At 38.5% G+C, this 13,983-nt stretch overlaps 1 protein-coding gene across 1 annotated transcript in view; it reads left to right on the top strand.

The window, feature by feature from the left end:
• UNC13B (unc-13 homolog B) overlaps window positions 1-13,983 on the top strand; it is a 353,350-nt gene that overhangs the window by 145,953 nt on the left and 193,414 nt on the right. The window contains exon 6 of the mRNA XM_044002642.1: window positions 9,693-9,766. Coding sequence (XP_043858577.1) covers window positions 9,693-9,766 — 74 coding nt within the window. The remainder of the gene's footprint in view (window positions 1-9,692; window positions 9,767-13,983) is intronic.

Below are 13,983 nucleotides of genomic sequence, written 5' to 3'. Positions count from 1 at the left end.
GTTTCAGTACAAAACAGCTATGCAGCCCCTCTGCAGTCTGCTCTTGTTCCCTTTTTTACTTTTACTCTCCCTCCCCCAAAAGGGAGGTCCTTCAAGCTGGGTGTCGGAGAGTGGCTCCCTGCTGACATCAGTAGCATCCGTCACTCAGGGCAGGCCAGGTGTGGCCCATATCCAATCATCCCAAGTAGGTACCTAGCTGGTTTCCCAAACAATACTAGATCATTCAGGTGGGACCCCGGGTGCCTGCCAAATTCCATTATTTTATCACAGTTCATAGCAGAAATTAACAGTTTCATATACAGTCTACTTTTCTTCTCTTTGTATATATTAAAATCTGCATGTTTGTTGATGTTTAAATTCATCATAACTAACAACATTTTTTAAATCAGTGTTAGTAGCTACATTTGGATTCTGACAGCTCATGAGAGTACAAGTAAGTGAAGTAGGATCTCAAGAAACTGAAGTAGGGAAAAGCAGTTGGACCAGAAAGAGAATATCCAGATACAGCAGAAATATTGGTTGGAGGTAACACAATTTTAAAGGTATCAATTGGTTTTTCAAGTTTTTTTCAAAGAAGGAAAAATAACAAAAGAAAGAATAAGATCCTGGATGGTTTCCCTCCAAAAAGGGCAACTGAGAAGACTAGTAACTTCTAACTCATATGGCTCCTTTCTCACTTTTATGAGAATGGTCTATGAATGTATCAAAGGTAGCCATAATGACAAATATGAGATAAAAACAATACAAAACTTTGCAGATAATTCTTTACAGATGACTATATCTTCATAGTCACATGTTTGAGAGGTGTAGAAAATAAAGGATCCTGGTTTTTTGCTGCTGTTTACAAAAAGGCATTTGGTTTGGCCAAGCAAAATCCAGCCTTAAAGGTTCTCCTCCAAAAATATGATTCCCATGCCTATGTTAAAGTCATACATGATTGCCTAATAGCAATAACTTTATGCAGTAATCCTCTGGTTATCACTATTAAATGAGGTATAAAAAAAGATCCACACATCTTTCAGAGTTTGCCTTTATCAGTTTCTACAATGGTAAATAATAGTACCTACCTCACAGCTTCATTGTGACAGTCAAATGAATAATATTTATTTAGCACAGTGCCTGGCACATTGTGGGTGCTATATAAATGCTTATTCCCTTCCTTTCGTTTCATGTTTTATGTCCTGCACAACATCCAAATAGAAGAGGAATTTCTTATAGGTTGTGAAGTTCTTTTGATGCCCATTTGTAAAGGATGAGGTGCTGTAGTACTTAGTACATAAAAGGGTCTCGTCAGTGAGATTCATGTCTATGTAATCCACATAGAAAAAAACAAAGTGTTGAAGAATATTGGTCAGGTAATGAAATGAAGTTTGATGGGTAGCCTATTAAGTAGAATTAGTCTCTGTCTCTAAATAAAACACACACACATATAATACATATACACGCATAACATACCTATAGGTGTCCCAAAAGCCTTAGTGCAGTTTTAAACTATTAATACCTTAAAACTACACTAAGACTTTTGGGACACCTTATATGTATACCATCTATGTCCTTCACCCTAACCATGTGTGTTCCCCAGGATTCTCTCCTAGGCTCTCTTCTCCCTTCACTCCTTCTCTGTGTGATCTTATCAGCTTCTGTTGGTTATCATTTGTATACATATGCTTTCCAAATCTATGTATCCAGTTTTACTCTTTCTCTTCTGAACTTCGCATCCGCATTACCAATTGCCTGATGAATATCTCCATGAAGTTATCTTTTAGGAGCCTCAAACTCAGTTTGTTGAAAACCAAACTTATGTTTTTCCCCCCAACCACCCTGCCTCCAAATTTCCTCATTTCTGTTTGGAGGCTCACCACCCTTCAAGTCACCCTCATCCTTGGATGAGCCTTTTCCCTCACCCCATATCCAGGCAAGTTTGAAAAGACAATTGTATTATCTCCACAACATTTTTCACCTGTTCCCTTCTGTCTACTTACATGGACGCTATTGTAGTTTAGGTCTTCCTTACCTCTCACCTAGACTACTGCAATAGCTTAATTATAATTAGTCCCTTTAATTTCTTCCCTTTCTAATCCATCCTCCCCACAACTGCCAAAATAATCTAAGATACCCCTCTGCTCAAGAACTTCATTGTCTCTGTCACCTCTAAAATAAAAGACAAGCTTCAGCTCGTCATTTGAAGCCCCTCACAATCTGACTTAAGCTTAACTTTTGAAACTTTTGAAATTGTGGTTCTCTGAATCTGGCATTCCATTGTTTGCTATGGGTTTCTGACTGTGTTAGATGACAGTCTGAGGCACTTAATGGAGACAGGAGTGGAAAAGGTTAACTGAGGAACCAAGTTTGAAACCAAAGAGTAGACCTGAACTTAACTTGGCCTCTATCACCTTTTAATAGTATGACAGAGAGCAAGATACCACCATCCTGACAGTCACTCAGATTTCCAACCTCAGGAATTATCTTTGATTTTTCCCCTCTCTTTTATCCCTCACATCCAACCAGGTACCAAGTCTTGTCTGATTACATCTCTACTATTTCTTCTTTCCATCCTCTTTTATCCAGTCACATAGCCTCAACCCTAGTTCGTATCCTCATCATTTGCCATTTGGACTATTGCGATGGCCTCCTAATTAACATCTCTACATTAGTCTCTTCTTTTTTTAATCTTTTAATGCATCCGTCACACAGCTACCAAAGTGGTAGTCCTAAAACACCAATATGCCTACATCTTCAGGGACTTCTTAATTGCCTTTTGGATGCAATACAAACTCCTAAGCCTGGCATTTAATGTAGCTTCCACCTATCTTTTAAGTCTTACTCCATATCATTCCCTTTTTTTGATCTCTCCATTCTAAACAAATTAACCTTTTATTCCCCGCTGACAACATTTCATCTTCTCCCCCTTTATATCTTATCATTGTGTCTGAAAGGTACTCTCTCCTTATAACTGCCCCTTAGAAGCCCTAGCTACCTTCAAAGCTCAGGCATCACCTTCTAGACTAGACCTTTTCTGATTGCTTGACATTTTTTCTCTCATGAAATTACTTTGTTTATTTATCTGTGTATATATTGTAACCCCTCTGTATTTTGTAAGTTCTTTGCAGGCCAGGACTGATTTTTTAAAAAATTAGCTGGTGCAGTGCCTTATATATGGTAATAGGTGTTTAAGAAATTTTTGTTGAATAGAGAAACATCAGAAAGGGTATACTTGCCAAATGAATATCTTCTTAAGTTTACAATTAATATTTTAACATTAAAATGTTGAAGGTTTTTAAAGAAAATCCATACATCTAACTTGTCTATTTTAATTTAACTTGCATTAAAAATACGCATGTTAGTAAGCACCATGGGGAAATCTACCTCACAGGGCACAGATACATTCTATGACTATGAAGGCAATACTGTTTTACAAAAATATCACATTTTCTAACTGGCTGACCTATAAAGTTTCAAGAACTGAAAGTAGTCCAAGCCAAATTTTGTCACAGTTATAGCTCTGGTTGAATCATCTTCAAGCTGAACTTTAAATGACAATTTTAACACCAGCTCAAGAACAGGATATAAAGAAACTGGAATTGTGAACTTGAAAAGAATCTATGAACTCAGCTGGCTACAGTGATCAAAGGCAGTGACAAACAAAACTAAAGTGACCATTACCCAGTGCCCTGGAAGGGACTTATAGGCCTGGTATTGAGTACAAGATGCTCTGCCTCCCAAACAGCACAACATAGAGCTTTTTACTTCCTTGTGGAGATGACTTAGGGATTTTCCAGATTGTTTTCTCAGATGAAGAAGACATAGAGACTGGAGAGAGTGAAATTAGATAGGGGCAACCTCAGTAATAGGATCCTTAACTGGGAAGCAGTGTGGAGGAAAATTACACAAAGGGACAGGATTCTTAGTGTTGGTGTCTGGCAAGATGAGCTCTGCCAATGACACGGGATTCCCCAATGGATGTGAACCCAAGGGAAAATAGGCATAGGTTGAAAGAATGGACTAAGTGCTTTAGAGGTAGCTCGTATTGCAATGGATAGAGCAGTAAGCCTCTAAATGCTGGGGATATAGATAGAAAGGAGAAGATAATTCAGATCCCCAGGGAACTTATATCCTAACAAAAGGAAAATACAACACATAGAGGTGAGTGGTGGCAAGGGAGGGGTATTTTGTTTTGGGAAGTTATGGGGATGGTCAGTGGAGCTGTAGACAAACACACCTTTTCTTTTTTCTTTTTTTTTTCTCCTTCCATTTATTTAATTTTTTTTTTACATATAAGGTATTTTATTTTTTCCATTACATGTAAAGATAGTTCTCAACTTTTGTTTATACAAGCTTTACAATTTCAGATTTTTCTCCCTCTCTCCCCCCTCCCCTAGACAGCAGGTAATCTGATATAGGTTATATCTATATATCTATATACATATACATATAGATATATTTATACACACATATATATATACACACATAATAACATTAATCCTATTTCTGCATTAATCCTGTTATAAGAGAAAAAATCAGAGCAATGATGAAAAACCTCAAAATAGAAAAAAAACCAACAGCACCAAAACCAAAAGAAATAGTATGGTTCAATCAGCATCTATACTCCACACTTCTTTTTTTTTTTTTCTTGGATTTTCATGAGTTCCCTGGAACTCTTCTGTACCATTGCATTGGTGAGAAGAATATAGTCCATCACAGTAGATCAACACTCAATGTTGATGATACTGTGTACAATGTTCTTCTGGTTCTGCTCATCTCACTCATCATCAGCTCACGCAAGACCCTCCAGGTTTCTCTGAACTCCTCCTGCTCATCATTTCTTACAGCACAATAGTATTCCATTGTATTCATATACCACAACTTGTCCAGCCATTCCCCAATTGATGGGCACCCCCTCAACTTCCAATTCCTTGCCACCACGTAAAGAGCAGCTATAAATATTTTTGTACATGTGGGTCCTTTCCCCTTTCCATGATTTCTTTGGGAAAAAGACATAAAAGTGGTATTTCTGGGTCAAAGGGTATGCCTACCTTTATAGCCCTTTGGGCATAATTCCAAATTCCTCTCCAGAATGGTTGGATCAGTTCACAGCTCCACCAACAATGAATTAGAAACACACCTTTTCTAAGGGCAGTGAAAGTTGATTGGATTGGAGTTCAGGAACTGGAAGGAGAGATGGACTGATGGCTGATAACTAAAGCAAAGCATGGCTGGGAATGGGCTCAGATATAAGTTGATGACAGAAACAATCACCAATCAGCATGGTGGGACTCTTCCTCCTGAGCAAGGCAAGAGAGTAGAGAATTTGGTAGTGGAGGTGAGCTGGTTTGAAGATGGCCAGGGAGGGAAGGGAAAGATGGCTGGGGCCAAGCCTAGATGTACGGTGATACACACCTGGAGTGCTGGAGAGAAACTGTGGCTAGATATAAAGATTTAGACAGTGTCCCCAAAGAGATGCTCATTGAAGTCACATGAATGAATGAGAAATCTTTGCAGAAAAATTTGGATGTTGCCAATTAAGAACTCTTATAGGAAACAGAATCAACCAAATATGAAAAATCACAAGTATTTGAGATGAATTAGTTGGGGAGTACCTTAGATAATTTGAATTTGTTTTTTTTTTTATAAAATGTAGAGCGAAAAGTGTGCTAGATTTTTAATATCCATAATTTTACTAAGAGGTGGTTTCAAGATGCAGATAACATATGTATATAGGAGCTTCTGGGAATATGCTCTGTAACATCTTCCATCCATCTGTCCATTAATGAATACATCACTATCATTTCTGGATATTCCCATCCTTCCTCCTATCCCAGGCTTTTCTTGTGACCAAAAGCCAAACAAAAAACCTTCATAGTTAATTTCAGCCATTTGATACAATGAGCATACCTGATAGCATATATAATACTCTACACCCATGGTCTTCCATATCCCTAATGAAAGAAATAAGATGCTTGTCTTCATTCCCTCTCTGGGGACAACATTGTGGTTACAAACATGGAATTCAATTTCATTTTATTGTTCCTTTTGTTTACATTTCTATAGTTCCTGTGTATATTGTTTTCCTGATTTGGCTTTCTTTGCTTTGCATCAGTTTATTCAAGAATTTCATGTTTCTCAGAATTCCTTATTTCTGGCAACATAATAGTATTCCATAATCTTCATATTCTACAATTCCATCATTCCCCAATTGATGAGTACCCACTTTCATTTCCAGTTCTGTGTTATTATGATTATTTTGGCATATTTGTTGTTCAGTTGTTTCTGACTCTTTGTGACCCCTTGGACCAACTGTTGCTGGCATTTTCATGGCAAAGATACTGGAGCAGTTTGCCCTTTCCTTCTCCATTTTATATATATGGGACATTTATTTTTGTCTTTGACCTCCTTCATGTACATGCCTCATAATCCTACACTATTTTCCTTTCCCTTCACCTCCTCCCCTAGGATAAAAATAATGTCTCTGGGGCAGCTAGGTAGCACAGTGAATAAAACACCAGCCCTGGATTTAAGAGAACCTGAGTTCAAATCTGGCCTCAAACACTTAATACTTGCTAGCTGTGTGAACTTGGGCAAGTCACTTAACCCTCAGTGCCCCGAATAAATGAATGAATGAATGAATAAATAAATAAAATCTAAAAAATCCTTGTTTTTCAGAGTATTTTACATATATTCTATCATTTGATCCTCAACAATCCTTCGAAGTAGGAGCTATTATTATTTTTTGGTTTTTGTTTTTTTGTGGGGCAATGGGGGTTAAGTGACTTGCCCAGGGTCACACAGCTAGTAAGTGTCAAGTGTCTGAGGCCGGATTTGAACTCAGGTCCTCCTGAATCCAAGGCCAGCGCTCTATCCACTGCACCACCTAGCTGCCCCAATAGGAGCTATTATTATTCCCATTTTACAGATGAGGAAATTGAGGCTAAGAGAAGTTAAGAGACTTGTCTAGGGTCACACATCCAGAAAGTGTCTGACATTAGATTTTTTTTTTTTTAGCGAGGCAATTGGGGTTAAGTGACTTGCCCAGGGTCATACAGCTAGTAAGTGTTAAGTGTCTGAGGCTGGATTTGAACTCAGGTCCTCCTGACTCCAGGGCCGGTGCTCTATCCACTGTGCCACCTAGCTGCCCCCGGCATTAGATTTGACCTGAGTTTTCCTGTCTCTATCTTTAGTGTTGTTCCCATTATTAACACCGGTATTAAAAGGAATGGGTGAAATTTGAACCAACCTGTAAAGTTGCAGAGGTTTATTATTGAGCTTAGAGAATGTTTTCTCCTATTATTGAGAAGCAGTTTATTCTAATGGAAGGGTCAGTGAGCTCTGAATCAGAACACCTGACTTTCTAGTTCTAGCTTCACTACTCTTGGGCAATGTACTTAACACCCAGGCCTCAATTTTCTCATCTGTAAAATGGGAATGATAATGGGGGCAGCTAGGTGGTACAGTGGATAAAGCACTGGCCCTGGATTCAGGAGGACCTGAATTCAAATCCGGCCTCAGACACTTGACACTTACTAGCTGTGTGACCCTGGGCAAGTCACTTAACCCTCATTGCCCTGCGAAAAAACCCAAAACAAACCAAAACAAAAATTACCTGTTGTGAACAACCAGAGATGTAAAATCTAAATCAAATCATTAAACATTTTTAACCCAAAGCAATCAGTCATGAGTTTTTGTTGTTGCTGTTATTTTATTTTTTAAATAGTATTTTATTTTTTAATTACATATAAAGGTAGTTTTCAATATTAATTTTTACAAAAGATTTTGAGTTCCAAATTTTTCTCCCTTTCCTTTCCTCTCCCCAAGACAGCAAGCAATCTGATATAGGTTGTATAGCAAAATTATGTTAAACATATTTCCACATTATTCATGTTGTGAGAGAAGAGTCGGAACAAAAGGGAAAAACCATAAGAAAAAAGAAACAAAACCCAACAACAACAAAAAAGTGAAAATAGTATGTTTCAGTCTGCATTCAGACTCCATAGTTCTTTTTCTGCATGTGAAGAGCATTTTCCATCATGAGTCCTTTGGAATTATCTTGGATCATTGTATTGCTGAGAAGAGTTAAGTCTATCACAGTTGATCCTCACATAGTGTTGTAGATAGTGTGTATAATGGTCTCCTGGTTCTGCTCATTTCACTCAGCATCAGTTCATGTAAGTCTTTCCAGGATTTTCTGAAACCTGTCTGTTCATCATTTCTTACAGCACAATAGTATTCCATTACATTTGTATACCACAACTTGTTTAGCCATTCCCCAATTGATGGGCATCCACTCAATTTCCAATTCTTTGCTACCACAAACAGAGCAGTTATAAATATTTTTGTACATGTGGGGCATTTTTCCTTCTTTATGATATCTTTGGGATATAGACCTAGCAGTGGTACCACAGGGTCAAAGGGTATGAACAGTCCCATAGTCTTTTGGGCATAGTTCCAAATTGGTCTCTAGAATGGTTGGATCAGTTCACAGCTCCACCAACAATGGATTAGTGTTCCAATTTTTCCACAGCTTCTCCAACATTTATTATCTTCCTTTTTTGTCATATTAGCCAATCTGATAGGTATGAGGTGGTACCTCAGAGTTTTATTTTAATTTGAATTTCTCTAATCAATAGTAATTGAGAACGTTTTTTATATGACTATAGATAGTTTTAATTTCTTCTTCTGAAAACTGCCTCTTCATATCCTTTGACCATTTCTCAATTGGGCAATAACTTGTATTCTTATAAATTTGATTCACTTCTCTATATATTTTAGAAATGAGGCCTTTATCAGAAACACTGGCTGTAAAAATTGTTTCCCAGCCTTTTGCTTTCCTTCTAATATTGGTTGCATTGTTGTAGTTTGTGCAAAAACTTCTTAATTTAATGTGATCAAAATTAGCCGTGTTGAATTTCATAATGTTCTCTATCTCATCTATGGTCATAAATTCTTCTCCTCTCCATAGAGCAGACAGGCAAACTATTCCTTCCTCTTCTAATTTGCCTATGGCATCACCCTTCATGTATAAATCATGGATCCCTTTGGACTTTACTTTGGTATATGATATAAGATGTTGGTCTATGCCTGGTTTCTGCCGTACTATTTTCCAGTTTGCCCAGCAGTTTTTGTCAAATAGTGAGTTCTTATCCCAGAAGCTGGAGTCTGGTTTTATCAAATAGTAGATTGCTATATTATTTTATTACTGTGTTTTGTGTGCCTAACCTATTCTGATCAACCACTCTATTTCTTAGTTGTACCAAAAAGTTTTTATGGTTGCTGCTTTATAATATGGTTTTAGATCTGGTATGGCCAAGCCACATTCCTTTGCATTTTTTATTAATTTTCTTAATATTCTTGATCTTTTGTTCTTCCAGATGCATTTTGTTATTATTTTTTTCTAGCTCTATAAAATAATTTCTGGCAGTTTGATTGGTATGGCAGTAAATAAATAAATTAATTTAGGTAGAATTGTTATTTTTATTATGTTAGTTCAGCCTATCCATAAACAATTGATATTTTTCTTTTGTTTAGATCTGACTTTATTAGTGTGAAAAGTATTTTGTAACTGTGTCCATATAGTTCCTTGCTATTGTTTTTAAGTTCAAGATCTCAACTCTCTAGAATGGGAATTTGTTGGGCCTGTTTTGACTTCAAGTGAGAGAATAAACTAGCTTCTTACATTTTTTTTTTTCTTTTTGTGCTAGATATTCCAGAAGAAGAAGCCAGATACTGGACCCACAAACTGGAACAAATCAATGCTCTGGGGACTGACAGTGAGGTAGGGGCTATCTTTTCTGTAGTACCAAGAAGGATTGGAGCACCTCTAGAGGGCCTACATAATGTAACAGGGGTCCTGGTATTTAACAGATTGTGACTGAAGGCTTGAAGACAACTGGGTTTTCTGGTGGCCAAAATATCATGAGTGAATGTTGTTTAATGGTGGAGTGGATCCAAGTTATTAGAAGATGGGGAGGCCATAGAAAGACCTGATGGTTTGGAAATTATTCAGGGTGAGAAATTCAGTGAGGATAAGTATGGCTCCCTATCTGTCAGGGGGAGGTAGTGTGGAAAACGAGCTTGGCTCTCCACTTTTAGGAGTTGTGGGAGGTGCAGAAAAGGGGAGAAAATGGGGAGGATGGGCACTGTTCCTAGTTGTCAGAAAAGGGAGATACAGAGTAGTATGTTTCTTCTATCTTTAGTTGAGCAGATATTCAATTAGCAGATAGTTGTTAAATCCTTACTACGTGCCAGGCATTTTTATAAATGTTAAGGATACAAAGAAAAAGTTAAAATAGCCCCTCCCCCCAAGGAGTTTTCATTCCAGTGGGGAAGACAACAATGTACATACATAGTTATGCACATGACACATACAACGTAGATAAAAGTAACTTTAGAGGCAGTAGCCTTTGGAAGGGCATCTTGCAGAAGATGGTACTTGGGATGCATTTTTTTTGGGGGGGGTGGGGGAATGAATTTTGAAGGAGGGATTATAAGGAGTTGAAGGAGAACATTCTAAACATGGGGAAAAGTCAGTGCAAAGACATGGAGGTGGAAAGTGGACTGTTATGTTCAAGGAATAGCCAGTATGGCTGACTCCTGGAGTGCATGGAGGTGAGTAATGTGTAAGAAGATTAGAAATACAGAAAAGGACCAGGTTGTGAAGAGTTTTAAATGTTGAACAAAGGAGTTTTTCAGAGCTCCAAAGCCATATAGGAGAGGTTTACTGAATCTTTCACTACCCTTTCCAGTACTGATTGAATCTGCTCTTTCTTTCCAGACTAGACTCACTGATCTAAGGGGTGGGGGAAGCAAAATGCTTCTTTCTCCCTTATTGCCACTTCCCACCTCTCTCTCTACCACCATCACTCAGCATCCTTTCCTCTTTTGAAATTTGTTCTATCCAAATTTACCACCTAATTCAGATACTGGTGGTTGTTATATAATGACTCCTAAGATACTCTCCCTTTCTCAGTGAGTTCAGGGCCTCATTTCTGTTCTCTTTCTATTCTCCCTCTCTGTCCCAACTCCTGCCCTCATACTAGAGAACTGTATGCATGCATGCACGTACCTGTGTATATATACACATGCATGTATTATATGTGTACATATATACACACATGTGTATGAGTATAAAATATGTATTTGTATATATGCGCACATATATACATTTCCCCTCAAATATACACACATACACACGCATGTATGTATACACACATATGTATGTATACACACCTATACAAATGTATGTGTGTGTGTGTGTGTGTGTGTGTGTGTGTATTCCCTCAAATAACTTAACTTCAGTGTACTTAACTCCCATGGTCTACTCCTTTACTTGACATCAGTAATACAAAAGAATGGTCATACCTTTGATCTTGATGCTTTCTTCAAATGTTTATAATATATATCCTCACTGCTATGCCCGATTGAGTCAAGGGTGACATGGTCAGGAGAATTGGGCCACCCTACTTTTTCTCCATGTTCCTTTGATTTACCATATCAGTAGAAATAAATCTGGAGAGCTTGTTAGCTCACAGGCCTTTCTCCCTAAGTTTAGAACCCATGCTATGTGGAGGTTTCCCAATAATAAAGTCATAACACTAACCTACCTCAGCTGGTTACAGAGACTGAGTTATGGGTAGTTTACAAGACTCCTCTAGTGGAAAATAAACTTAGTCACTTTTTTTGGCTGTAGGATTTTGGGGCAAGTGAAATACCTTTGTGGTACTGTTTGGGGCAAACTGCCTCAGTTTACCCAAATAACTCGAGGAGACCACCAAGTCAAGCAGAGACAGATTTATTACATTCCCTCCGGAATGGGCAAACTCAATGCCTGAGTCGAAATAGCTAATACATGCCTTGAGCTTATATAGGAATGTTAGTCAGGGGGGAAGTCCCCATGCACCCTAGGGCGAGCTCACAATCTAACATCCAATCCTGTCTCACCCAGGGTGCCTGTTTAGTTCGTGATCAATGTATGGAGACATGTATACGTGTTGCAGGAACAAAGGGGAAAAGGGGAGGGGGAACAAGGTCAAACCAAAGGAAGAGGGAATGGGGGAGTGACAGATGTTTCAGATCTCACAGTTCCCACTGACTCCCCTCTCCCAGCCCCTATCTCTAAAGATATTCAACTTGAATAACAGGAAGAGTCACTCAGGTGTTTCAGCGTTGTTTTGTAGTCGTGTTAATTTTAGAAGGCTGACAGGTTTAAAATTTATCTTCGGCTATGTTGGGAAATCAAAGAAATAGAATAAAGAATAAAAGAATAATCCATTGTTGGGACCCTAGGGTCAAGGGGATTCTGCTCTGAGAAAGAGACATGTCACTTAACGTCTGGTCTCAACTTAATTGCCGCATCCTGTGCTGAGCCCTGTCCTTTTTTCTTGAGTCCCGAGTATTGAATTGGTGGGCGAACTCCCCGACCCACTCAACAGGGACTGGGGTTCTGACACATGATGAATTTCAGATAAAACTAAGATGTACCTGACAAGTGACTGAGCAGAAGTAAAAATACTGTTAATTGGCAACAAAACTTAAAGGAGACAGTGAGAATTTGACAAGCAATAAACTTTTTTGTTTGTTTGTTTTTTGTTTTGTTTTGTTTTTTTAGTGAGGCATTTGGGGTTAAGTGACTTGCCCAGGGTCACACAGCTAGTAATTGTTAAGTGTCTGAGTCCGGATTTGAACTCAGGTCCTCCTGACTCCAGGGCCGGTGCTCTATCCACTGCGCCACCTAGCTGCCCCCAAGCAATAAACTTTTAAACTAACTATACTGGGGCAGGGCTGGGTATCTTCCAGACCCCATCCTCCGAGTTTAATCTGACTCAAATCCATAATCATCTCATACAGTACCATTGGGTTTTTGCTGGCAGCATTTGCAATGGAGCATAGGTGCTATATGCTGCCATCAAAATATATACAATATTATCTATCCTGCAGTCTCCTCTAATTCAAGTAAGCTCTATCTAGGCCCTTTAAAGCCTTAGGATCCTTTAGAACTCCAAAAGCACATGTTTCCATGGTCTACAAATGGCGGAAGTGCTTCCTATATGGCCAGCTGCCTGCATGTGGACCAGTAAGGATCAGGGACAGGAGAGTTCTTCATAAGTGCTTAATAAATGAGATAATACTGAGGGCTTAGAACTCTCACCTTTTAGGCTCAAAGCTGATGTTCCTGCTTTAAGTGGTGGATAGAAAAGACCTTTCCAAAACTAGAACAACTTTTGGCTTTTATATCATTTTTCTGGGCTCAGAGTTTACCTGCCTGATAGTGCCTAGGAGAGCAGGAAATACTGAAAGCAGGCCTCAGGTAGGGAGTGGTGGAGGAGGGTCTTCTCCAAAGGGATTGTTGGTGTCTTGGCCAACCCATTAAATATTTATTAATACAATTTGCCATGACTGACATTGGACAAAACAGGATGGGCCTCAGGTTGTTATTTCAGGCCCATATATTACTTGAGTGGGTCATTAGGTTTGTCTTCAGGAGCTTTCTGTAGTTGAGGTGAAATAGTTTTACCAGTACTTTCACATAGTGTGATTTTAAAATGTGGTTGGCCTTTGACCATGGCTTTCTGAAAGAAGGAAGAAATAACCTTCTCTTTTGCAGAAATACAGGCCTAAGGATTAATTGAACATTGTATAATCTGATCTCAACCTACTTTTCTGACCATATTTCCTTCCTCATGCCCAGCCAAATTGGTCACCTCACTATTTCCTGTTATGTGATGCCTTTGCTTAATCCATTCTTTCCTCCTGATATCCTCTCCCTAGTGCCTTCTGCTTCTTCAGACCCTACCCATTCTTCAAGGTTCAGCTCAAGTCCTTTTCTCATGAAACATTCCCTGATCTCTCTTGCTCTCAGGGATTTTTCTTCTTTCCTCAGCACTCTCAGTTTTTGTCTGTATTCATTTATCAATCAATGATGAATTGCCTTGTGACACCTGTTTTTTGTCTTACATTCTTAGTTGATTCATGTACTTTTATTTAGCTTTTCAA

Source organism: Dromiciops gliroides, chromosome 1 (genome assembly GCF_019393635.1).
Source record: "Dromiciops gliroides isolate mDroGli1 chromosome 1, mDroGli1.pri, whole genome shotgun sequence".
Classification (NCBI taxonomy): Eukaryota; Metazoa; Chordata; class Mammalia; order Microbiotheria; family Microbiotheriidae; genus Dromiciops; species Dromiciops gliroides.
This window is presented reverse-complemented; position numbering and strand designations above follow the sequence as displayed.